The 27893-nt window shown below is 39.7% G+C and overlaps 1 protein-coding gene across 1 annotated transcript; it reads left to right on the top strand.

Annotated features, from left to right (window-relative positions):
• Positions 1-80: 80 nt before the first annotated feature.
• Positions 81-27893, top strand: tuft1b (tuftelin 1b). The gene is made up of 14 exons (XM_072447988.1): positions 81-256; positions 1078-1128; positions 18510-18566; positions 18636-18728; positions 19451-19537; positions 20490-20555; positions 21248-21328; positions 23643-23753; positions 24660-24883; positions 26058-26163; positions 26812-26895; positions 26979-27073; positions 27187-27587; positions 27685-27893. Exons 1-13 carry the CDS (start codon positions 104-106, stop codon positions 27257-27259), a joined length of 1281 nt encoding a protein of 426 aa, XP_072304089.1. The 5' UTR covers positions 81-103; the 3' UTR covers positions 27260-27587; positions 27685-27893.

The following is a 27893-nucleotide window of genomic DNA, read 5'->3' as shown; positions in this document are numbered from 1 at the left end:
ACATCCTCTTTGCAGGCACAGTTCCACTCAGCTTCAGCTTCAGAGCCGACACTGAGCGTTTTGACGGACAGTGTTTGCAGAAGCTGCTCCGAGCCACTGAAACATGGGGCAAAAATGTACGGAGAACTCCAGGGGACTCCAGGAGAAACACCACAGGGGCTCAGTGTGGAAGAAGATCAAACAGGTGACAGAGGGCAGAGGGCAGTGGTTCAACAAGAGTCACCGGCCAGCAGGGGGCGCTGTCCTGATGCCCCAGGTGAGTCCCAGGTCGTCGTCTCAAAGTGTCAAACGTTTCTCTTTGTCTGTCTCTCAAGCAAATTGCTGAAATGCTGTGTAAATGTCCACTTGATTAATTCTATCATTCGATTTTTTTGATTATTTTTCTAGATTTAGATTTATTGAAGATTGACTTGACAGGAGACAGCATTACGTGGCAATCCTGAATAGTGTCATTACAACAGCAGATAAAAACATTCCCATAAAAGCTAGGTGTACATATACAAACTCCAACATTAAGAAACGACAATTTGAATCAAACAGTCTTGAGATAGCTTATAAAAGACACTTAAAGTTGTCTTGTCTTGCTCTGGTTTGCTAGTTTTATGTGATTAATAAGCCTGAATAAATTAAATATTTAAATAATCTGCAGCAGTAATTAATGACTGATGATTAAAATACAATTGAATATTAAAAAATTGAAACATTTAAACAAACTTCCCAGCACTTTCTAGCAAACTGAACCAAAACTCATTAAGCTTAAGTGGAAATATGGGTTGTTCATGCATTAACTGTAATAGTACCGACCCTTTGTTTATGGCTTAAGCTAAATATCTAACTATAACAGTTTGTGCATGGATTTACGCGGCGGTAAAACGCGCTCCTTTGACCGGAGACTCGTGCGTCCAACAGTGAGGGAGGGCGCTCCGGGTGTCTCCTCCGTCTCACCTCCTCTGTTTGTGGGACAACACTGTGCGCGGCGACAGATCGGCTGGATTTCGTGGGACAGACGATTTAACGGTGAAGTTTTGTGCGTGTTTTTGTTTTGTCTTTTGCGTCGCCACTGTCTGCTGTCTGGAGATGGACAACTACGTGACGCGGGCCAAACATGGACAGGAGGGCGTCCCAACAGTGAGTGGACATTTACACTTTGACACAAGTCTGGAAAATCGGTTACGAAAGTGTGCAGACAGTTTAAACTCTTCATGATACATCTCTGTGAGGCCGTTGGTGAAATAGAAAAGTAATGTGCTTTTGGCTGAACTGTAACTTTCTTATGAAGGGTTGAAATATAAGACATAAAGATACAGGATACGCCACTGTAGGCTCTTTTATTATGGTCCATTGCTTCAGCAGAGCATCTACAGTTTCAGCAGCTGAAAGGGTTACATGTACTTACTTCACCTGGTCCAGGAAACTGCTGTTACAATAGACCTGTCTTTTGTACAGCTCAACTGGTTTTCTTTGACTTTGAGCAAGATTTAAAGTTTAGAATATAGCCAGCACCTACTTTTATAGGCTGCTTATGCATTTAGCGTTCATGTTGTTTATTAAGAACTCTTTTAAGCAAAACTGGTGTCAGGATTAACGCAAAAAGTGATTGATTGTAGTGAGTTTTCTTTGTCACAAACAATGCTGCAAACACAAATATTGCAAATGAGATACAGGGTTTTCAGCAACAAAGTACTTGTTTTTATTTCAGCTCTTCTGAAGATTGTGTTGTGCAAAAAACGTGTCTTTTGTCTTTAAAAGAGATAGTACAAGCCAGTGACTTATAAAACCAATCCAGTGACTAAACTTCATTCTACTTTAGTGCGCGCAGATGGATTGTGTCCTCATATTTTCTTGTTACCAATTATCAATACTTCCCCTGGAGTGTCACTGTGATTGTGGTGCTTGACTCCTTGAGATAAACCTCACCTGACGTCTTTTATGTGCAATGAGCAGGTCACAGTTTGGAGAATCACCTGAGTGTGTTGTGTAACTTTCATTGACCTTCATTACACAGGTCTAAATCTTATCTGCCACGTACTGCAGCCACTTATTTTGATTGTCATTCAATTTGATTGAATTTGTGTTAGTTTTCTAAGTCATAGTGTGCAAACATGTCACTATCTTCAAGTGGATTAACTTAAATTTAACTTAGTGGATAAAATTTGACTTAAACTTAAACAAAAACAAATTATACAAATAAAATGGGACAAGCCTTAAACCAAGATTTACAAAGTCAAAGAGTGTGTTCACATGTCGTTATTTGGTCCTAAATTGAGACCATGTTACCCGTATTTTCCGGACTATAAGTCGGACCAGCCAAAAGATATATGTTTTTTTCTTTTCTATTATATAAGTCGCACTGAAGTATGAAATGCGGTTGCAAATGTGAAAATAACAAATAATATCTATATAAGTTGCTCCGGAGTATAAGTGTAAGTATATAAGTATAAATATAAGTATAAGTCGCACCCCGGCCAAAAAAGGTGGGAAAAGGTGCGACTTATAGTCCGGAAAATGCGGTAAGTCTTGATGTAAACTTGGTTTGTCTTGGTCTAGTCCGGCTTTAGTTCCAGGTTTACCAAAACTAGGACAAAATCGGGACTAAACTGGGACTCCAGAAACAAAATAGGCTGTATAACTGGTTCAACGATGACTATGACTAATATGTCACTCTTTAGTGAGATAGTGAGATTTAAGATATACTGCATAGCTTTTTTGGAAAGGGGCTTACCACATGCTGGTGTTTTATCTGCTCCAAAATACCTCGGGAAAATGAAATCTAACAGTAAACTCGATCTGACGTGTAAATTGCCCTGGTGGTGCCACATGCTGGTCTTTACAGAGAACAGTCATAATGTGGGACATCGTTTCCACAGAGTCAAGGAAGTTGCGGAGCCCCAGAAAAGTAATGCAATACACCTTTAATCATTTTCCCTCTAAAATCATTGAGTGTGATGTTATGAAACGGCCCCAGGTTTGGCACATGACGACGTGATCCAACAGGTTAGCTGAGCTGGCAGGAAGTGAGCAAACAATATCAAGTTCAGACGACTACACTTGCATTTGGACGTCTGGTGCCAGATGGGCCAGTTTATTGATCCGTGTCAGGCTAATATGTCACAGAAGTTTGCGTCATGGTTCAACGAGCAATGGACTTCCATGGAATAGAGTATGTGTTCACAGGAAAGAGCTTCAAGGGGAAATAAATGACGTTCCAATTAAGGTTTAACTGGAGTAAAGGTGTAATAAAACACAGCACAAAAAGCATTGATTTGTATTTAATAGAGACAGGAACATCTGTAATGAAACCACAAAAATATAAGCCAGATAATAGCACCAAGGTTAATTTCAGTGTCTAATCATTTAACAAAATCTTAGCCAGAAGCTGTGCGTAATTTAATTTTCAGTTTTATTATTTTGTCACTAAGAAAATGTATTCGTCTCGCTAAAACACAGTTGAATATCTTTCCCTTCATGTCGACAAATGACACTTGACTTGATGTGGTGCGGTGATGGCATGGGAAGTGTCATGCAAAGGTTATTATTAAAATAGCTTATCTGGATTGTTGTGGGTTCTGTCGGCTCCGGTCTGTACTTAATATACTTGAAGTCTTCTCGTGGGAAAAACCAGGCTCAGAGGTGTGTAGTATTTGTGTCAACAGAAAATGTGGCCTCTCTGTGTGTACAGACAAATAAAACACAGCAAATAGACATTTAGACAATGGCAAGGAGGGATTAAAGGTGAGGTAGAATGTCTAAAGAAGTCAATAATAATCTGTCAACGTTACTTCAAATACTCAAGAAGTACAAAGGTGTGGTTCAAGAAATGACTCAAGGGTCAAACCCTAACCCAAAAAGTATTTGGGGAACCACTACAAGTAAGGGTCATTATAAGAGTAACAGTCTGCTTGTAACATCTGATCATTTAAATGTATTGTAATTGGAAGAAACAGCATAAAATCATGCACAAACACAGTTGTTTATGACAACAAACATTAGAAAAGTGAAATGATATCTGAAGGAGCGGTACAGGAAACACAAATGATTAAAATAGTTTAAAGCTTTTGTAGACTCAGTGGGAAGAGAAAACATTACTCCTACTTGAGTAATATATGTAGTAACAGTTGTTACACTGTCAAATATATTACTCAAATTGGAGTAAAAGTATGTTGTTTGAAAACTACTCAAAGATTGAAATGTTTCTCAAGTGTACTTAACCAGCAGTGGTATGATTCATGTTTGCATTTTCAATAAATGATCACATTTCAGAGAGTCTTTGTTAGCCCAATGTTAAACGGTAATGCTGATGCTTAGAGGGTAATACTAAACACAGTGTTCATTCAAACGTATTCTGACACTATAAGTGATGGATGTATTATAAGTGATAGATGTATTTACCAGTAGTGACTCAGCAGCTGTTCCACTGCTCTTTGTTTACATTGTTCTTGCTCATATGGGCCCTTTTGCATGTGTGGCCACAAATAATATTTGATGTTTTTGACATCTCGATCTCCAGACCATTTGCCAATAGCACCATTATTACACATTTGGTTTTAGCTCAAATGTGGCTCATTTGCATATTCCTAAGTAGTCAAATGAATATTGATTGATCGCTATTGCAGCTGTTGAATAAAAAAGCAGAAATGTACAGTGAAATGTGTGAAAGTGGTGCGATTCAGTGTTTTATTTTCCCAGGTGGGCATGGTTTTGCCAGAATATTTTCAAGTGACGTGCCAGTAACTGTTATATAAAACTGTCTCATTTATCTCACTTACATAAGTCGTGCCACGCATTCCTCAGTGGGCTGCTACTGGCCAGTGCTGTCACTGAGCAGCAATAAATGAAGTCTACCAAAGTTTAACCAGGGGTCCCGCGCCGGTGCCCTGTTGTGTAAGATGTTTTGCATGCCACACATTTCAGGATTTTCTCATGGACTAAACTGAAGGAAAAAAAGATTAGATAAAGCAGGACTACATATGTCAAGTTTTTCCCATCACAATTACAACAATTACGATGTGTGTAATGCTGCACATAGTTATTGTGACATCAGGAAGCCTTGTGTTACATCAGTGTGTGTGTTCATCATATTGAACCGCCAACCCGATTCTTTTACCATTTACTCACCAGCCCAGAAGTAACTCCAGTCCTAATGCTGTTAATAATTTGAACCAAATTAACCAAATTAGGACTCAAACCAACATATCTGGATTATTTTTTAACCAAAATATTTCTATTTCTATTTGTTGTGGTCAATAAATTGCTGATAATCACATTACAATTTAAACATTGATACAATGCTCATATATTAAAATATTGGCAAATGTCTGCAAAATGTTCTAACTCTGAATACCATCCATTGGCACTATATATAGTGCCAATGGATGGTATTCATCCTGCTTCCGAAGAGTGCGCACGCTTTTTTGCTCGCTCCGCTTGCTATCGCTGCTTTCCTTATTTATTTTGCTTTTTAATCAGTTTTTGTCTTCCAAACATTTTTGCTTTAGACTTTTTCAAGTAAACCAAGGATTTTAAGAACATTTTTCCAGTTTTAACGACATATCTGACGCCAGCGACATGTCCGGGAGAAGAAGGGAGAAAGACTGTGAATGCTGTCGGAAATATCAACAAGAAATTAATGAGCTGAAAACACGGATATTTGTTTTGGAATCTGAAAAAGTTCTTCACGATACCATTCCTGTGTCAACCGATGGTAAGAAGAGCACACTTTTTACAAGAAAAACTGCTACTTTCAACCTAAACTGCAGTGACTCTGTGTCGTTTCCAAAACTGTCTAAAAAACAGAAAGACCAGGCTGTTTCTTGGAACAAACTTGGAGCAAAGCCTAAACGATACAAAGATAACGTGTCACCTAAAATACAGCTCACAAACAGATTTTTACCACTTTCAGAGATGGAATTAAATGAAAAAAGGAAAGATGACGTGGCCAAAATACAGCGAGGAGGATCTGTGCCAGGAGCCAAGGTCACGCAGATTGTTTTGGTTGGGGACGGCGCGATAAGTCACGTGACGCATGAAAAGATAAACACACATTCTTTTCCAAGCGCCACTGTTTCTGAGATAACGTCACTCCTTCCAAATATTATGGCTAAGCATGGAGGAGCTAAACAGCTGATTGTGCACGTGGGTGCAGTGGACATGCGGCGGGAACAGACCGAAGTTTTGAAAAAAGACTTCTTGAAGTTATTCGACGTGCTTGATAAAATGGAAATCAAAACATTCATAAGTGGACCTCTTCCAAACATCGACAGGAGGATAAACAAGTTTAGCCGGCTTCTTCAGCTGAACACATGGCTGTCCAAAGAGTGTTCCCCGAGAGGACTACACTACATTGAGAACTTCTATCTATTCTGGAAACGAGAGGACCTGTTTAAGAGAAATTGCCCCCACCTATGCAGAGGTGGAGTGAGGGTGCTGACAGAGAACCTGCTCCACGCTCTGAGGCATTGGACTGGGCCTGGACAGGGTCCTGAGCAGATAGTTAGAGAAGAGAGGAATGAGAGAAGAATTCCTGCTCCATCAGCCAGAGACCGAGCCAATGTTTCAACATCAAAAGCACCACAACCTCAGCCTCCACCAAAGGATTCATCAGCAGCTGCTCCACCACCACCAGCAAAGGATTCAGCTCCAGCTGCTCCACATTCACCTCCACCGCCTCCAGCAAAGGAACAGTCTTCAAAGGCCTTGGACCCATCTGTGACAAGCCCAACAACATCCCTGTCATCGCCCCTGCCTTCACACCAGCCCTGGGTTCCCCCTGCAACATGTAACCCATGTCTCAAATTCGGTTCTCAATGATTGACATTGCCCCATCATACATTTTCATTGGCCCAACCACAAGGGGCGCTAGTATAAAAATGGCCGAACCACCAAGCCATTTCCGCTTCCTGCTCCGGCTGTGGACTGAAACGTCTGGTTGTGAACTGTAGAAAACGTCTCGCAACTAACCGAAGCGGTTACAGATCATTCCAAGACTCAATGGTGAGTGAATTACAAATACACCAAATTGAACCGCTTTGTTAAAAATGTATTTACTTTCGTTGTTGTTTAGATATTTGATGTTTTAGTTACTTCCGCGTTTACCGCGGCAAACTTTCCCCGTTGTTTAGATTGATTGTTGCGCAACATGATTTGTGAATGAACATTAAGAAATGTGAATGAAGCTGAATTTGATTTGCCTTGAATGAACTACATTTAATTAACTTTACTTTTTTAATCAACTCGAATTGAATATTTAAGATAATGGTCAAACATTGTTATTGATTGTAATTTTATATGTGTGTGTGTGTGTGTGTGTGTGTGTGTGTGTGTGTGTGTGTGTGTTGTATGTATTTTATGGTGGATTTTTTTACTAGACCTCTGTTTTATAGGTCAGGTTTTTTTCCCCCCTGACACCCCCTGATTTTTATCCTCTGCAAGAGGTGGCGAGCGACCCAAGTGAACTGAGAATCTGGTAGGATCACTCTTTGTTTTTCCCCGGATACGGACACCCTAGGTTGGAATATTTTTTTCTTTTCACTTGGAATATATTCACTTTTTTTTTTGAAATCCTACAAACTGAACTTAAGAACCCAAAGGAACTGAACTTTGCTGGAAACCTTTTTGTTGTTTTGAATATTTGTTTATATTTATTTATATTAATACAATTTATACTGTAACGTCCTCCTGTGTTATTACTTTTTTTTTCCCCACAAGCTCCTGTGGCCGAACTTAGTCACTTCTGACAGTCACATGCGTATTATTCTCCTTGCTCATACTCAGCCTTATAAATATTCATACTTGATAAATAAGCTTTTAAGTTAGTGTTACAAACATCTACTCCCACTAAAGATTCATCATTCTCCTTCTCATCTCCACTCTCACCCATGGGCCTTCCCAGCCATTTTGAAAGTCTGATCAAATCAGGCATTAAGATGGCTCCACTCACGCCCAATATAGCAAGGGCTATGTCAATACTTATCAACTCTTCCCTGCACAAGCCGACTACACCAACAAAAGCCCCACCACCCATCCCCCCTCGCCTCTCACCTGGTCCCAAACTCTCCTTGGCTACAAAAGCCCCACCACCCATCCAACCTCGCCTTTCACCTGGTATCTCCCATAGCTAGGATGCACTGGGTCTCAGCGTTGCCGGGACTTATTGTCACATTAAAAATCAAACCAACCCGGGGCCCTATGTAAAAAGAGCCCCCCCTAGTGCTATTTCTGTAGTCACATCATCACACAGATGGAAAAACAAAATGCGAGTCAGGCCCAATCTGAGATGTGATTCATATTCCCTGTGAAAAGATAAAGCCCAGTCCCACTGAAACTAGTCTGAAACTTGCTATGCTAAATGTCAGATCCTTATGTAACAAATCTCTCTTAATTAATAATTTTATTTCTTCTTATAATCTTGATTTTATGTTTTTAACTGAAACATGGCTTGACAAAAACACAGGAAATGTAGTTCTGATAGAATCTGCTCCACCCATCTTTAAGTTTGAATCTGAAACACGAGAAAACAAAAAGGGGGTGGAGTCTGTGCTGTCTTTAGAGATGAAATAATTACCCGCAGGTTGTCTTTTGGGGTGTTTTCATCATTTGAGTATGTATCCTTTTAAAATGGCGCTAAAATGGTCTCCATCCATTCTCTTGTTTTATACAAGCCTCCCCAGCACTGCCAAAGTTTTATTGATGATTTTACTGAGATGCTTTCAGTCATATGCACAGACTTTGATGGTTTTGTCATTACAGGTGATTTCAATGTGCATGTTGATAATATTTGTGACAGAAACGCTAAAGAGCTTGATGCTGTCCTTGAAACCTTCAGTCTTACTCAGCATGTGAGAGGCCCCACCCACAGCAAAGGACACACTCTAGATCTCTTAATTACAAAGGGGGTAAATATTTCAAATGTTAATGTGATCAATGTTGCTCTGTCTGATCATTTCTGTGTCTTCTTTGACCTGTCTGTTTCTCCCAAACCACCGGCTGGTCCTGCAGTTGTTCAGAGGAGACACATAAGTGATGGCACAGGTGCACTGTTTATGGAAATGCTAAACTTCTAATGTAAATGATTTGTTGAACTCTGTTATATCTAGTGTTTTGAATGTTCTGGACACCATTGCCCCTATAAAGGCTAAAATGGTTAAAAATAAACAGAAGGCGCCGTGGAGAAATGATGACTCGGTCAGGGCACAGAAAAGGGAGTGCCGCAGGGCCGAACGGAAATGGCGCAAGTCAAAGCTCCAGATTCAAAAAGAGATTTACAAAGAAAAGCTGAACATGTACAACCTAATCTTATGTAGAACTAGGGAAAGATATTTTTCTGAAATAATTGGAAGCTGCAGTAACAACTTGCGTTATTCTTTAATGACAAAGTTCAGGGCATTAAAAATGCTATAAATCCCACAATGCAAAAAATTACCCTAAAACCACCAACACACTTAGAGCTAACTCACTTTGCACCAGTAACTGACAAAACTGTCCATGAGATCATCACCAGTCTGAGTTCATCTACATGCTGCCTCGATGTGTTACCCACCAGATTTCAAAAGTCTGTGCTGAACAGTTTGTTAGCACCATTCACTCACATAGTTAACATATCGCTTCAATCTGGAACATTCCCAATGTCTTTGAAAACTGCGGTCATAAAGCCTCTCCTAAAGAAGAGCAGTCTTGATGCCGCAGTACTGAGTCATTACCGGCCCATCTCTAATCTGCCATTTTGGGGCAAAGTCCTTGAAAAGGTTGTTTACCAACAGCTCACAGAGTCAGGTTTTAGACCTCATCACAGCACTGAGACTGCTCTTGTCAAGGTGACAAATGACATCCGCCTGAACACTGACACGGGCAAAGCCTCAGTCTTAATTCTGTTAGATCTGAGTGCTGCTTTTGACACTGTCGATCATGGGATCCTCTTACAGAGACTAGAGGACTGGGTGGGCATCACTGGTACTGCCCTAAACTGGTTAAGGTCCTATCTGGAAGACAGGAAGTACTTTGTTGAAATTGGTAGCTTTGTCTCAGACCACATGACCCTGACCTGTGGAGTGCCCCAAGGGTCAGTCCTGGGAGAGGTGTAGAGGTTGAACAGAAGGGGATTCTGTTCAACCTCTACATGCTGCCGTTAGGTCAGTTGATACGCAGTGAAAATGTGTCCTATCACAATTATGCAGACGATACTCAGATCTATGTTTCACTATCGGCAGGTGACTATGGACCAGTAGATTCACTCTGTCACTGCATCCAACAGATCAGTTTGTGGATGCAAAACAACTTTCTACAGCTGAACTCAGACAAGACTGAAATAATCGTTTTTGGCCCACAGAAACAAAGAGAAAGTGTTAGCAGTCACCTCCAGAGTCTCGCTCTAAAACCTACAAACCAAATTAGAAATCTGGGGGTAATAATGGACTCAGACTTGAACTTTAACAGCCACGTCAAATCAATAAGATCAGCAGCTTTTTACCATCTAAAAAACATTGCCAAAATCAAAAATATAGTGTCAAAACCAGATTTAGAGAGACTTATCCATGCGTTTGTCTCCAGTCGATTAGACTATAACGGCCGCTCACTGGCCTCTCCAAACGAGCTGTAAAACAGCTGCAGTACATCCAGAACGCTGCTGCTGACCAGAACCAGAAGTATGATCACATTAGTCCTGTTCTCAGGTCTCTGCACTGGCTCCCTGTGGCTCAGAGAATAGACTTTAAAGCAGCTCTGCTTGTGTACAAGTCTCTCCATGGCCTAGCACCAAAGTACATCTTGGATATGTTAGTGCCATATGAACCATCTCGGACTCTGAGGACCTCGGGGACCGGCCTCCTGCTGGTGCCCAGAGTCGGGACTAAACATGGGGAATCTGCGTTTCAGTTTTATGCAGCTAAAATCTGGAACAGTCTTCCTAAAGATGTGAGACAGGCTGTGCATATGACTGAAAGGATTTTTCTTTGCACTCTTCTCTTTTGTTTGTGATTTTATTAGTTTAGACAATCAGTTGGATTGATAATTTTTAATTTAGTTAATTTTATTGTATTTCTGTTTCTGTAATTTCTTCGTGATTTGAATGCATTTTTCCTGCTGTGTGAAGCACTTTGAATTCCCTTGTGTATGAAATGTGCTCTACAAATAAACTTGCCTTGCCTATATTAGGGATTCAATAAAGTAAAGCAGATGTTTGACTCACTGGATTTCAGCTTTGAAACACAAAGAACTTGTTCTGCTTTCTGATTGGAGAAACATCTTTTTAACAACCTGAACATCATGTCCAGTGTTTTAGAAGCATGAATGAACATTGTTATCCGTAAAATCTATATTTGACATGTTAACCTTGTATCTGGGGACACGATCGATCATGTTTATGACATTTTAACATAAAAACCTTATGAATGGTCCCTTAAGTTAAACTTACAGCAGAGAACATTGTGTTATTTGGGATTGTTGTAAAACCATTTGCCAATGTTTCTTTTCCTCCCTTGTGTTCTCTGTTTACATTTGCGGTTGCCTTTGCCCTCCCTCCTGGCTTGTGTGAGAGGAAAGATTTGTGGCATGGATTGTGTACTTGGCATGGTTGTCCTGCAGGGGGGAGGCTGCTAACTGCTAACAGCCCTCAGCCTGCTAGCACTGGCACGCTCTCAGTGCACACACAGTGCAGGGAACATCAGGCAGGGCTGCAGTGGGAGGAGCACACGCCCTGCCCTGAAAGACAGAACACAGGACGTCCCACACAGAGACACTCAGACAGGCAGCGTGGAGCAGACATCACTAAGGCCAATACAAGAGGTAATCTGAACCGTTTTCATCAATTACAGCTCTTCTAGTTCAAATGGAGTGTATAGTTTATTCATTTCCCGTAGCAGTAGCTATTGCAGTAATCCATTGATGCATAAAGCAGCATTAGGATTGTGAGTAATACTGTACTGCATTGTATTCTTTGTATTTAAATGGACCTATAATTTCCATGACCATTTATGTCAGATTATGTAGCTTCGTTGCAGAAGTAGAATGCTAATAATTTATGGAATAACCACATTATACAGAGCATCTTCGCTTATAAATTAACCCTTAGCAGCGAGTGTGATTGACACATTATTTTATTTACTCTGCTTTTGTTGAGAAAATAGTCAAATGTTAACAACTTTATACCTTACAAACACCAGCTGTCTCTGTATAGTTTTAGAGGCAAAGAAATGGTATATGCAGTTGATATAATGCTTATTACTTTTATTTATTTATTTATCTATTTACTCGTTTGTTTACTTCACTTTATAAATGTGTGTGCTACACTTTGCTTGAGAAACTCCCGTAGTCAGTTGTAAAGTGACTCATTAAAGCCGCTGTGACGCACAAGACTGGCATTAATCTTGTAACTGTATTCAAGGTGTGTGAACTTAAACATGATTTTATTTGATTAGGTTATGGCTGTTGGAGTTAGCACGTTGTTGAAGAAGCTGCCAGTCCAGACCCTGTTTGTTGTGAAGATATATTGCTTTGGCACATAGTTGTCACGTTTTGTTAGTAACGAGGCTCAAAAACGTGCAGAACATAAAGGCACGGCAAGTTTATTTGTACAGCACAATTCATACACCAGGCAATTCAATGTGTTTCACACAACAGGAAAAATGCATTAAAATCAAGACATGACATAAGATAATGTTTAAGACATAAAAGAAAAGAGTGCAAAGAAAATCCTTTCAGTCATATGCACAGCTAAGCAAGACTGTTTTTAGCTTGGATTTGAACATTGTCAGAGTAGAAGTCTGTCTCACATCTTCAGGTTTAGTCCTGACTCTGGGCACCAGTAAGAGGCCAGTCCATGTTTAGTCCTGACTCTGGGCACCAGCAGGAGGCCAGTCCACGTCTAGTCCTGAATCTGGCACCAGCAGGAGGCTGGTCCATGTTTAGTCCTGACTCTGGCACCAGCAGGAGGCCGGTCCATGTTTAGTCCTGACTCTGGGCACCAGCAGGAGGCCGGTCCATGTTTAGTCCTGACTCTGGGCACCAGTAGGAGGCCAGTCCATGTTTAATCCTGACTCTGGGCACCAGCAGGAGGCCAGTCCATGTTTAATCCTGACTCTGGGCACCAGCAGGAGGCCAGTCCATGTTTAATCCTGACTCTGGGCACCAGCAGGAGGCCAGTCCACATCTAGTCCTGAATCTGGCACCAGCAGGAGGCCGGTCCATGTTTAGTCCTGACTCTGGGCACCAGCAGGAGGCCAGTCCATGTTTAGTCCTGACTCTGGGCACCAGCAGGAGGCCGGTCCATGTTTAGTCCTGACTCTGGCACCAGCAGGAGGCCGGTCCTTGAGTCCGAGATGGTTCATATGGCACTAACATGCCCAAGATGTACTTTATTGCTAGGCCATGGAGAGACTTTAAAGTCTATTCTCTGAGCCACAGGGAGCCAGTGCAGAGACCTGAGAACAGGACTAATGTGATCGTTTATGATCACTCTGGTTTATGATCACAATCATAAACCAGAGCTAGTGCAGCCCCTGCTGCTCAACATGAACATGAGCCGTGGCCTGTCCATTTATGAAAAGGAGAAAAGCTTGTCCCCATAACACTGACGACACAGGTTCAGTTGTGATTTCTGTTCGAGGGCAGGCTACGTACAGTTCTTTATCATTTCTGAGAGAAAGCCGCGGCTCTATAAATGGGGGATGGTTTGCAGTGTATTGATTGCGGGTGGTCACGGACAGTAACACAGGAGACAGTAAGTCCACTTCCTCAAATGAGACAGAGCAGAGGAAGCGGAGGAGGTTCATATACTGTAAATACTGCATCTTGTGGTGCAGCATCATGAAGGACCAGTCTATATTTGAGCTCTTAAACACCACTTCATCCATCCACGGGCCCAATAAAAACTGCTTTACATCACTGCTGTTATTGCAACCATCTTTGTTGTCAAAAACGAATCAAATGATCGGACTAAGAGATTGTATTCAGGCGTAGTGAAATCAGAAATATTGAAGTATGCTTTACACTAAAAAAATCAAGTTAAATTACTACAAAGAATGACCTGAGAATCAGATTAACCCGTGAGTTTAAGGTTAATTTTAGCCCTCTGTTGTGCTTCTATAAACAGCCACGGAAAATGTTCCTTTAATTTGGAGTGACTGAGTTAGACCAACACATGGGGCTCTGCAAGTCTAAAAGTAACAAGAGCATACGTTAAGTTATACTGATTTTAATTCTATCCGTTTTCTGAGATTGTGTTTGGCCGAGAACCATGTCCTGACCTGAAAGTAATGAAAGAAAAAAAAGTATTTAATAGCAGCACAACCTGAGGCTTTATTCTTATTTGATATTTTGAAGATTTAACGCCTTGATTTAGCGTGTTGCTTAAGCTTGTCATAACTTTTGCAAAATACCTTTGATATTAGGCCGTTTTGGGCGATTTGCTTGAACAAGTCTATAACCGGATGCTTATCGCAGAGAATTGTTGTGCACAGCTTGAACTTTTGAAGCGGCTTTCACTGATGTTACATGTTAGAATTTTACCATTGCACTGTATTTATGGATTTTTGACAGCCATGAAATGAAGAGAACATGAACAACAATGACCATTAGGCAAAGCTTAGAAAATTATAACTATTTCTACGGATTCTTTGTGTCCTGACCGAGTTTTGTTACGATTGAATTTGACATTTTATTTACATCAGCACATGAGTGACATTTCAGCTTTGTGTGTTCTCTTTGACACCGAGTTAGGTGTTATTGAATCAGTCACATTGTTAATATGCCACTTTGGAAGTAATGCAGATAAGAGTAATTTGAGTACGTCACTCACATAATTGCTTCACCGTATTTACTTCATCATTTACTGCTGAGGACATTACGTACTACCATTGTGTTAAAATCACGCCGTGCCAACTTTCTTATTTGCATAAACACAAGTGTCATTCCTCCATCTACCTGCGGCTTCACGCTGAGAGTGGATGTTCGAGGCCCTGGGGCTGTCCCTGTCTCTGATCCAGTGCTTAGGCTTTGAATGGTTTTTCAGGCATGACTTTTATAAACAAAGAGCTGCCGGTTAAGTTGGTTTAACTTGCAAAGTAGAAACCACTTTGTTACGTAAGACGGAAGAAGAGAGGTTTCCCCATGGCGTCTGTGTAACTCTGTTCACTGCCGTACTTGTTACTACAGCCCAAACAAACAACAGTATCAGCGTTTTCATCTTTTGACTCCTGGCCTCTGTTGAATGACACTCAAATGGAGCAGACAACTAAGCATTTTTCTCAAGCTTCGAAAGAATGGTTCTTCATACAATACGGACATACTCTATCTGATTGAAATTCAATACTAATAGCTGCGTGCACAATAGGCAAAGATACATTGTAAAAAAGCGACTGTATTAACTGAATCATCAGTTTATAAAGGTCACATTTGACCGTAGGCTATGGAAGGTGCAACCGTCAGGACTCTGTCTCTTCACTTCTTGGATCGGAGACAAAAGCAACAGAGAAACGTCAACTCTTTGCTTTAATTAAGATGCTTATGGTAAAGAAAATGTTAAATTGTGCAAAAGAAAGAATTGCAATGGCACAGATTTTGACAAAACGCTACTACAATTCAATGGGACACTTTGAACTGTCCATACCATTAATAATACCAATTTACCTAGTTAGTAATATAATCAATTGTGTGAATGAATGGGAATTTTTATCAGTTGCACCTTGTATCTGATCAGTATTGGTAAGAGTACATGCACATGTACGGAAACATTGATTAAAATACACTGTTGCTGTTCAAATAAATCAATAATTGTTGTCCGAATTTGCTGATTTGCTTCATTATAAGACCATAAAAGCAGCAAACAGGTATTAAATGGCCTTTGCTTTCTCAAAGTGCCTATTTAAACACACTAAAAACTAATGACAGGTCGTGGAATGTAGACATCATTCCTGAACAGTGTTTCGACAGGTCATTATTAAAACTATGTGAAATAGTTTTAAGTATGTGTTTTTGTGAGGCCAACCTCTTTAATATCGGACACGTTCAAAGTGTTAATACAATGCGATCTATAATGCACTTTTTCTTAATTCTTCAAACGACAGCCGCGTCCTTTTTATTTATGTCTTGTACTTTCTGGAGTCACACCTGCGCTGTACAAATACCTCAGTGATGCGAAAAAGAAGCGCGGGAATTTACGAGGGAACGTTCAGCTTGAGTGCAGAGCAGACACCTGTTTTTTATTTTATTTCACAGTGCTCCTCATGGCATGGAAACCCATAAAGACAGATGTGGAATGTGCCTATGATACCTTTTTAAATAACAAACTATATTTTTGGATTCAGTTAGAACATCTAGATTTCAATGGCAGAGTACTTGTTTTGTAATATACTCAAGACAGACACACGTTTGCCTGGATGACAGTAGAAAGCTGCATTAGGAAGGGCATCTGAAGAAAAAGCAGTGACTCTTATAGTTAAGCGATCATGTTCCAAATATTGTGTGTTGTGAGGGAAGGAGATAACATGTTATAGCGTAATATTTCTGCACATTTGTGAATAGTTTTACAGTCCATTAACGTTTTGTGTGATACTTGAAACTCAAACTCAGGAGATTAATAGACACATTTGAGCGAATTTTGCCTCATTATTGTCATTGAGATCATCTAAAACAATGCCTTAATATTCATTTTTGTCTGTATTGCTCACCATTGCCTGCAAGTCAAACTGCACTGATACTGCTGATACTTGCGTTGACATGTCATTTTAACATTATGACACGAAATTTAGGTCAAATAACACAATAAACTACTTAAGTAAACACAGTTAAAGCTTAATATATTCATCTTCAACTCCCTGTTGCCTTTGCGTGTAAAGCTTTTTGAATTTGCATAACCTTTTGCAACATGAACAAACTCGTCACAGCAGGTGGGGAGTTGATAGGTTTTTCAGATAAGATTGTGCCTCCTCAGCATGTTACACAATGTCTCTTTATGGACTCAACTCAAAGGTTTTTTCATACTTTTATCATTTGTCAACTTTGCAAGAACAACACCATTTTCAAAGCTGTACCTTCACTTACTTTGCATTACGTGGGAGTGGCCATAAAGGGATTACATGCATTTAAACAAGTATTTGCTTTTGGGTGAAGTCGAAATGTCACAGCGCTATAGTAGCAAAGGTACATACTGATCCGGCACCTAAGGCTGTCAAAAAGAACAGTTAAAGGCTTGAAAGGGGAAAGTTTAAACACATGAAAGAGAAACTCCCCAGAGCATATTGCAGGGTTATAATGTTATTTATTTGAACAAAAGCATATTGGACATTTTGTACACTAACCTTTTTTAACATTGTGAGAAATGGGGACGTCAAATATTATCAGGCTTTGTTTTAGCAACGTTTTTCATCATAAAACATGACACAAAAGGATGGAAGGAAGAAAGAAAGGAAAGAGTACATCATTTTATTCTAAATCTGAAAGAAGGAACCCCTTTTATATTGTTACGAAACCCGCGTCACCGGATTATTCTTAGTTTTTATTTGTATCTTTTTTTAAGGAACTGTTCTGCCTTTGTGCAGTTTCCGCATCTTCTACAAAAAGGTTTCTGGTCCAGGGTCCATCACCTGCTCGTCCCCGTTGATGTATTATTTCTTGGCTTGTAATGTTCCACAGTATGGCATCGAACGAATCTGCATTTAGTCTATTGCAGGTGTTTTTATTGCTCAAAAATACCTTGAAAAACAAACAACCCCCTGTCTGTAAATACCCCCCCCCCCGCCTTTATTATGTTCAGCGTCTTTGGGTCACTGAAAAGCGCCATATAAATAAAAGTTATTATTATCGAGCACTGCTCTTACTGCTTGTCGCCATGGAGATAGACAGTAATGCAAGATTTTATTTCATTTCTATTTCCATTTGATCAGTGAATACTTCAAGTGAACACTAGAACAGCACCTCCACTCAGAGGTTTCGTGATTTGAACCAGACCTCGCTGTTCTCGGCTTGTGAAGGGGAAAAAAGATAAACAGGAAAGAAATTAAATGAACAGATAAATAAACGACAAACACAAACACGCGCATACACACAGACTCTCAGACTATTGGAAATATGCAGTTTTATCTCTTTCTGGAAGAAAATAACTATGGGTTTTCTGATTGTAATAATGCAGGATAGATTTGTTTATTGCCATACTGTGCACCAGTCAGCAGAAAAGTTACAAAGGGCATATTTAAATCGACCCAGTATATTGCCCCTGTAATTCCTCTTTGGCCTACTGTTCTTATTCTTGTTTTTGTTGCTATAGTGACAGACGTATTTGGAGCTGACTCATACGTGGTGCTGCGTGTTATTTTGAGTAAATTCTGAAGCGGTCATGCTTCATATTTTAACTTCGACATTTGGTCACCAGACGCGGCCCCCGGGACACAGTGGGAAAGTGTTAGAGCTCGTTGCTAAGTGAGAGGCCTGAAAAAACCACGCCCACGTCTGCTCCACCCACAATGGGACACTTTCATTTGGACTCGTAACACCCACGCTGTCTTTCATTCTTTTCTCTCCTACAGGATCGATGCAGGCGGATTCAAACGGAGAAGCAAAAGCAGGAGACACACGTCAATAAGGTGTGGAATTATGCTGAAGATGATTCATTTTCAAAAGGATTGCTTTATAAATGGTGTGTTTTTATGCAGGAAAGCAGCGTGGCAGTCGTTTTACCACAGACAGCAGAGGAGGAGGAAGGATCGCACGTCACAACGAGAGAAGAGAAAGTTGAAGTTATAAAGGCAAGATTTTTTCATTGACTCCCTTTTTTACTTGAATGTGTGAAGCTTTGGCTTAAAAATCTAGTGTAATTCTTTTTTTTTGCTGTTGTTAGCAAAAAACGGCAAATATTACTCAAATGATCATCTCATTTTGTGTCTTTTTTCTTGATCTCTTTGTTTTACTATTGTACTATACACTCTTAGTCATAGGGTTTTCTCATCTTGATCATTTCCCTTTTTAACTACAACTATACTATACATTTTTTGGATCTACTTTTTCAAAACCAATGAAAACATCCAGATTCATGCTGCTTATTTTGATTGAGTGAAATCATTCAATCTCATCCTCAAAAAGGGTTGAAAAGAGTGTGTTACCTCTTTTTTTACGAGTCTGAACTCGTTTTTAGACTGTGTTTAGACTTTTACAATGTTTTTATATTAACGATGTAGCTTTAAATTAACCCAGGCTGTACATAAAGCTGATGTGCATCTTTTTACTTCACAGAAATATTAGTCACCATTTTGTTTTGGTTAGCTGTGGCCTCTTTCCTCCTTATAGTATCATTTTGTTACACAATCACAGTTCATATAGATACAAGGAGAGCGCATTAGTTAAGCGTGACAACAAATTGAATAATGCAGAGACACCTGTTTTAACCCCGTCCGTCCTGCACTCTCGCCTCACTCATTCACTCACTCATCGCTTCATTATCTCTTAAACCCTGTGACCTGCTGTGACTCAGGTCTACTTGGAGTCCCGTCCAGACGCAGCCGTGACCCACCAGCACAATCTGAGGATGCTTAACGACGAGGTGTCCCAAATCCAAGAGGTGAGAACGAGAGCGTATGCAGACGATGAATCAGCATCTAGCATTCAGACATTAAACACCAGGAGGGACATTAAGCAGGCGACTGTAAGAGTGAGGTGCTTGTTTTCAGATTATAGACAGTGCTGGTGTCAGTCGTTCAGTTTGGGACGGGACGATAATATGTGGACCAGAAAATTCAGTTCTGATAAGGTATACTGCCTTTATTAATAAGTCAATGGTGTTTCAATCGACCAACCCTTTGTATTGGTCGACTAATTTGTTTATTTAGATCCTTGATTTTCCACCAGTTTGCCTTTTAGGTATTGCCAGGTGTAATTTCCTGTTTGATTTAATACTTTTACACTGGCATGGATTTAATGAATAATTTATGTGTTTTTTTTGGAATGTCCTGAGCAAACTTCTAACAAAAAGAAAAATAAATTAATGACCATTACCAAATTAAAGGACTAAAATACGTTGTTTTTGCTGAACATTTTCAACTAAAAAATGTGCCATGATTCAAAAACACTGATTTGGATATAAATGGGTCAACAGCTCAAAGAGGGTGAATCATGAGTTGTGAATCTGCTTTTTACACATATATACACTGTTTACTTGCACTTTTCTGTATAAATAGGGCTGTTGTCATCCTGTGAGTGCAGTTTGAGTCCATAAATGCTCAGATCATAGCGCTAGGGAGACGTTTTGAGAGCTTTTGCCAGTTAATTGGTCGACAGGGCATGTCTTTACCTGACCAATCTTTTCTATAGTCGACAGCAGTGCTATCCCACACACAAAATTTGCATATTGACATTAATAATAGTAATTTTACCTTCTCCCATGTCAACTAAATACAAGCCTGTGTAATTGTATGATGTCCTTTCCAGACCAGACAGTAACAAAGAGCTCTAATGGTATGTACTTAATGGAATAGTCATTGTCATCTCTGGTATGTGTTTGTGTTTGTGTTCAGGTGAGATACTGTCTGAAGACGTTGAGGGAACAGATGGCAGCCCGACAGAACAGCAACAACAACAAGGTACGCCCAGTAATGATTATATCTCTGTACTATCAAAATAATATTATAATTGTAGATGTAATTGTGGCTTAGAGTTAAGAGTAATGAGGTATAGCTTCAGCCAATGGGTTTAAGGCAAAATATTAGGAACCGATATTGCAACAGTGAAATAGAAATAGAAATAATGCAATTCAAATAGAAATATGATATATTTTTTGCATTGGAAAAGACCCTCACAAAATTCTTCAAATCAGGCTCTCAAAAAAATGACATTTTAAAATAAATAAATATGCATAATTTATCTACACAGTTAATTAAATGTTTAGATCAGTTCAAACAAATGAAAAACAGCTCTGTAGTTCAAGGTTAAACTCTTTATTGTAGAAAAATTCCAATGCATTGATACAGAACTAATTGGCAGAAGAATTGTATTGCATTTGGCTATGATATTACTTACTTTGATTGTGTCCTCGGGCAAGACACTTCACCCGTCTATGTATGTACACTGTGTATGAAAGGGTTTGTGTCAATGCTGTGGACAATGGATGAAAAGCATTTTTAATAAAGTGTAATTGATCATCACGTAACAGCTCTTTAGATGTGAGCTGAATGTACACAGTTAAAGAGCAGCAGTTACATTTAATTCAATGTATTTCCTCTTTAAGCCAAAACATTTCTTGCACTAAAGCTGCTATTGATTTCTGTTCCCTCAGTGTCCGACCAATGGCTGCAGAGTGAGCTTGGCAAACGTCCCGCCCACAATCACCAACGGCAATGCTCGCATCAAAGAGGACGTTAGTGGAAGTGTAAGCTAATTATCCATTCACAAAACTGCTCATTCGTCATCGCTAGAACAAATGAAGCACGGGAAATCACGGTGCAAACAAACATGTGCCACATCTCCCATTTGAATGTAAATTACATCCATAACTTGGACAATGGAAAGATGTCAGAGCTTCCAGCGGTTTTTCCACCCGCAAACGGTAACGGCTGCTCTGCTAAAGTCATGCCGGCTCAAGGACGATATGGAAAATTCTTGGTTTTGTGCTTGTCTGAAACTGCACAAGTCCTGGGCAAAGCGTTATAATCAGACGCTCTTTTAAGGCATCAAAGAACATAATTTTCTGTAGACAAAAGAGATTACTTGATTGGAAAAGAGCTTAGCAAATGTATCTATGCATACTGTGCAGCGGATACCAACATCTTCATTATTTTTGTCATGCAATTGTGTCTAATATTTGTCAATATGTTAGAATCGACAGCAAGGCAAATTGAAGTAATGTTGTATTTTAATTCACAATAAATTATAACAAAATGTGTTTTCTTCAATGTAATGGGCCAATAATTTGCTTTTCTTTTTACGACAGCATAAACATCCAGCTCTTTAGATTAACTGTTGCTCGTCTATTTCCATTAGGGGAAGAAATATTGGCCCAATACATTATAACAATCCTTAATGACCAGCCTGAATGGAAAAAAGGAAGTTCAGACTGCCATCTTCCATATTGAAATTCCGTCTTTCTTTCTTTCTTTCTTTCTCGTCTTGCTCTTTTATCTACAGCAAAATCATTACAGGTCTTGTGTCATTCCATTTACAAGTTTCCCGTTTCTTATTATATCCTTGGATGCATCAGACAACATTCTTCTTAGTCACAGATTACCTCATCTAAGCCTCACTTTCGTTCTCGCTAACGTGATTAACCTCCGACACAATAGCTCTCAGCCCACACACCGCGCCATATCATATTCCTGCACATTTATTTTAGACTCGTCATAACATGCCAAGCAACTCCATTTTGTTCCGGGGGAGAAACATTAGAAGGAGAAGGGGTGTGTGGCCTCAGAGGATACAGTTACTATGCCCTCTATTCGACTGACGGGTGTCGCGTTATGCACTGCTGTTTAAAATGGATGCTCTGTTTGGATAAGATTAGTAATGTGATACGTGTTTTGATAACATAATGGATAATGTGGTTGATTAAATACTATAAACTATTTCTCTCTGTTTGTCCAGACGTGTGTGCAAAGAGAGTTAGAAAAAAAAAAAAGCAGACTGACAATAGGATTCATATTATCAAATGCTGTCAGGGCTGTATCCCTCGTTAACCCCAGTAGTTATTCATAAATCCCAATGCGAAAAAGCAGAAAAACATATTTGCATGTTTGGCAAAGCATTTCCTGGCAAAGCTTTGGAGGCGTGTGACCCCCTGTGGCTCAACAAGCAGAGGAAATAAATGTATGAAGCCTGTTATAACCCAAAATATGCTGGAATTTGAGGCACATGGACACATTTTTTCAGTATTTCTACATTTCATTTGTAAATTACTTTTGTATGACGCTGAGAGATGTTGTACATAAGCCAAAAAGTAAAGAAGAACATGCAACAAAATATGACACGAACAACTTGAGTATTTGTATTTAGTGCGGAACGATTTGGGAAAAAGTATGTAACTGTGATTTTCCTGTATTACGATTAGATTTGCAATTTATTTTTCAGTAATAGGATTCTGTTCAAAGTTGACGTTTTAGTTAGTCATTTAGTCAGCTTACTTGTCATTTGTAGTTCAAAAATCACATTGGAAAACACTCAAAAAGCTGAGAATGCACTCGGACAACTCAAACTAAACATGTTTGTACAGATGTAGACTACAGTGTTACTGTTTTAACACAGAATGAGACAGGATCGTTTGTTGTTTGTGGAGGACATTACACTGCTTTTGTAATTTGCTAATTATGTCCATTCAAATTGTGATCCTGATACAATTGTGATTTATATTGCAGCCCTAATAACAGTACTTTTACTTGAGGTTTCAGTTGCTCTTCTCACTGTGTATAAGTGATGAAAACGTTATGTTGACAATTATAACTTATCAGAAGATTTGCAGTTCTTGCGCTTTATATTCAGATAGGATTTTTTTTTAATTGTTTTTTCCATTCTTTGGATTTTTTTGAATCCGAGCTTTATTGTTGAATGTTCTGTCCATCCAGTTACATTCATTTTGGCCACGCACCACTGTCCCTCGTCCACTCCCTCTCGCTCTCTTGGCCCCAGTACTTTTTGCTGCATTAATCCTAATTGAGCGTGTCACTTCATGTCTGCCCGCACAGGTCGGGGATAATCGGGATGAGACGGCGCGGATCAGAGAAGGCACGACGCGACTGTACGCTCAGCTGAAGGAGATGGAGAAACGCCACCAGGAGGAGCGAGAGAAGCTGCAGGTCGGTGGACTGCGATGATGGGAAACACGACACCAGTTCCAGTGACTCACAGCCCCACTTTGCTCTCACACCATCATTATCCAACAGTGGATGTCCTGCTCTGTCCTGTGATCGTTACTGTTTGAGCTGCCACAGTGCTGCACATTCATCTGAAAGGTCATGTTGGGACACTGGCAGAGTTTGACGTGTCCTGGAGCTACTTCTGTCATAACAGAGACAGCTGTGGCGAGGGAGGCGAGAGTTATCACAGAATTTGCGAGCCGATTGTAGACAAGATAGACTGAAAGAAGGGCTTTGTACAGGGTTTACATAGAATAAAATTATAAAATAGTAAAGAGCCAGATAGAGACTGAGTGCGTTCACACTTTTTGTTTTTTGATCTTGTAGGTGTCATTAGACTTTGAATGTAATGTGCAAACTATACAGTGCGAAATGAGTGCTTGTTGAACAGTATGTTCCCAAAATGTATCTAGACATTGTTTTTTTTATTTCCCCTCGACAGTTTTTCATCATCACAGACATAATAATGAATTTTACACAACAATAAAAAGGCTGATCAGGCCACACTGAGTCAGACATGGTTTATTACTAACATAATGATGCTTATTGAGTTAAATTCCTCTCTAAATTAAATCTGTTGGATCTTGACATCTAGTGGCGCCTCTTTCAATTTTGTATAAGAAAATATTCTCCCATTAACATCAAAAGACGGCTGACTTCACAGTTCTCCGCATTAGACTAAGCAGACAGCGAGAGTACATCCTCTGCGGTCGCTCTAATGGACGCAGCATATTTTTCATTGATTCAGGACCTTACATAACTAAAGGCGCTCAGAGCAAACTAATGGAACAATGGCATCAACAATAGCTCTGTTACATCAGCTTTGGTATTGCTTTTTTTTTCCAGGCGGAGAATGACAAGTGCCGGGCGCTTCTGAGCGAACAGTCGGAGCGGCTCCGAAAGGCGGAGGGGACGTCCGAGAAGCGGGGTCAGCAGGTGGAGGAGCTGCACAGGCTTCTGGGAAATATCCAGTTGGAGAGCGGGATCCTTAAAGACAAGATGGCAGCGGGGGAGGAGGAACTTCTGCAGCTCAAAGCCCAGAAGGAAGGAGGCCAAGAGAAAAAGCAGAGGTGAGAGAAGGAACACTTCAAAGGGCTGGCTCGTATGGAAGAGAAAAAAAAAGTTCAAGTCTTGGCAAGTTTATGTTAAAAATGTGCTTGGTGTATCCTGTGTTTCTAGATTTGTCATATTTTTTTATGTGAAAACGGCTCCAACTTTAAGTGTATTGATTGTTTTGGCCAATTAACGTAACAACCGTGTATGCAACAGCAATTATTTACCGACATATTCAAAGTTCATATTCATACATATATAATCTTAAATGCAACATGAGCTATCTACAGTGTAACTAAATACATTTCAGAATACTAATTTTGAGTAACTGTATTGCACTTTCTTTTCTTAAAGCAATGGAATACAACATGGCCAGTTAACATGGAATGTAGGCGTCAAACTGTACGGCAGGCTATAAGAAAGAAAAGAGAAAACACAGCTCATGAAGTGCATTACAGGCAATGCAGGGTTCCTTCTCTAATCAAGGCATGGCAAGTTCATTTGTAGGGCACAATTTGTACATAAATTAATTCAAAGTGCTTTACATTACAGGAAAAATGTGTATTAAAATCCCAATATAGATAAAAACATAAATATAGGTATAAAATGAACCTGCAGCGAGTGTAGATAAAATGCTTTCAGTCATAAGCACAGCCAAACGGAACTGTTCTGAGCAGAGGCCCTGTCTCACATCTTCAGGAAGATTGTTCAAGATTTGAACTGCATAAAACCGAAATGCTGATTCCCCATGTTTAGTCCTGACTCTGGGCAGAATTAGTGTTCAATAAACACAGAATACAATACAAAATACATTTCAATACAGGGATTCAATATTCTGTAGCTAAATAAAGTATTTTTCCAACACTGGCTATCCATTCTGACAACTCGCTACGCCAAAACCAAAATGCTATGGATTTAATGAGCTGAATGTGCCTGCGATGCTTAAGTCTTTCATTGTATCATGTGCGCAATGTGTATCTTTGCATTCACGTTTCGACGTGGCGATTGGTAGCAGTGTCTCATGTCAGTGCCAATAATGAATGGTTTTCAAAATGGCACCTATGACCTTCTTTGACCTCTGCTATAGATAGTTATGTCAATAGTGCAGCTTTGGGTATGTCGTTTGCGCTTCAATGTGAAGTCAATGGTCGCCCTCCCATCACCATGGAGACATAACGTATGGCTTTGCAGGTGTGCTGAGCTGGAGAAGGAAGTGGCCACATTAAGAGAGAAGATCCATCACCTTGACGACATGTTGAAAAGTCAGCAGAGGAAAGTGCGTCACATGATTGAACAGGTATTTTCCTACACACACACGCGCACACCACACACAAAACGCAAATGAAGGTTCCCATAAGCTCGGGGAAAGACATTACGAGGGAAATTGGGTTTTGGTGGAGGAGGCGAACGAGTCAATGATTGATGTGAGCAAACTGAGCCAAGTGGAGTGCACTGTGTAATAAAGATGTTATGCTGCATCTGCTACACTGCATTATGTGGTAACTAGTTAATTAAGTACTTCTTATGTCAAATAGTTGTTTAAGCTGTTATGCCTCATTCATTTCATCTTGTTTATGTTCAACATTTAGAGAACTTTCCATTATTATATATTTTTTTGCTTTGAATTGTTTTTTCCACTTTACCTTAATTTTATCTGGCATAACATTGACAATAAAACATCAGAATATTTTACAGAGATATTTTTGCCTTTCCTGGAATGGTATTAAACTGAAACGTCTTTCAATAACAAGGTTTAATTGCAAAAACAAAAGACATGTAACTTGGCCCAGTGGCTTCTCCTGTTGTCTCGTCTCCTGCAGCCTTCATCAGGAAAGTTCCATAGTGCACCTTGAAGTCATTATATTGTAAAGTTGTATAATGTCTTAAGAGCAGTCGGGCCGCTCTTTCCACTTCTAATAGTTTAATGTGTTTTGCCTTCATGCAGTTGCAGAACTCACGGACAGTCCTGCAAGAAAGAGACAGATACATTCGCGATCTGGAGGAAAAAGTGGCTTTTCTGGAGGCTGAGGTTTGACAAAATAAAAGAAGAAATCTAAAACTTTCCAATTAAAGGGCTTGGATTTTTAATGAGTGCTTCTTTCTTGATGACAGAACCGAGAGATGCACGACCATATGGAGTATCTGACGGCCGGTCAAGATCCTCCTCCTCTGTCCACCAATGAGAAAAAGCCAGAAGTGGTTTACAGGTAAAACAAGAACAAATTAATCAGACTATATTGTCAAAATTCTGAACAATTACATTTTAGGCGTGTTACTTGCATCAAACTTATTTAGGTATTTCTGTTTTTTTTCCCCCCAGCAAACCACTGACACCGTCAAACCATGGCAACAAGACTCTTCCCTTCATCAAAGTCATCGAGATCAAGTCATAAACACGAACTTAAATAGACCAAGTTGTAAATATGTATCTATGCGTCCTGAATACAGATGCAGTCACAAAAATAACACCGGGCCCTCTGGTGACATGTTTATCGACACCTCAGAGTTACTGTTGTTTGGATTGCGCACGACTTTCCCAAACTGAAGAAGAGTTGGTTCGACAGCATCAAGAATCCAAAAATGGAAGCAACAGAGACACTGCAGTTTCACAGAATGACTTGGAAACCGGCGCGAAGTTTAGTGGGCCATCGACTTCACTGTTTGATTGGTTTTAGTGTAGGAATTTACATTTAACCCATTTTCAATAAGTCATAGAAAGATGTAGGCCCAGTTCTTTTTTTTTTTTTGTTAAAGGATTTTTGGCCCATAGGCTGTATTGGAGAATGAATCAGGAATCAGGAATCGAACTCACGGGCAGCACAAGCCAGTTCTTATTTTAATAATGTATTTTAATATTTAACTTAAATATTTGTTGTTTGTTTCTGTTTTGTTTCTTGTTACTGCCTCACTGACAGCAAATGAGCTCAAAGGTCGAATCGTTTTGCCAAAGACAGTCAGAAATGCTGTTGACTTTCTCACGTTTTTTTTTTGTCTATATTTTATCTGTGTGTTTTGAGATTTTTTTTA

The sequence above is a fragment of the Eucyclogobius newberryi genome, unplaced genomic scaffold (genome assembly GCF_026437365.1).
Source record: "Eucyclogobius newberryi isolate DKJ021-1_F unplaced genomic scaffold, fEucNew1.0.hap1 SCAF_16, whole genome shotgun sequence".
NCBI lineage: Eukaryota > Metazoa > Chordata > Actinopteri > Gobiiformes > Gobiidae > Eucyclogobius > Eucyclogobius newberryi.
This window is presented reverse-complemented; position numbering and strand designations above follow the sequence as displayed.

What these genes read in the sequence shown, in the direction of transcription:
- tuft1b (XM_072447988.1), top strand. Translation starts at nt 104, where the DNA reads ATGGGGCAAAAATGTACGGAGAACTCCAGGGGACTCCAGGAGAAACAC. An exon ending in AGGTGTCCCAAATCCAAGAG is followed by an intron (nt 19,538 to 20,489) that starts GTGAGAACGAGA and finishes GTTTGTGTTCAG; the next exon opens with GTGAGATACTGTCTGAAGAC. An exon ending in GGCCAAGAGAAAAAGCAGAG is followed by an intron (nt 24,884 to 26,057) that starts GTGAGAGAAGGA and finishes ATGGCTTTGCAG; the next exon opens with GTGTGCTGAGCTGGAGAAGG.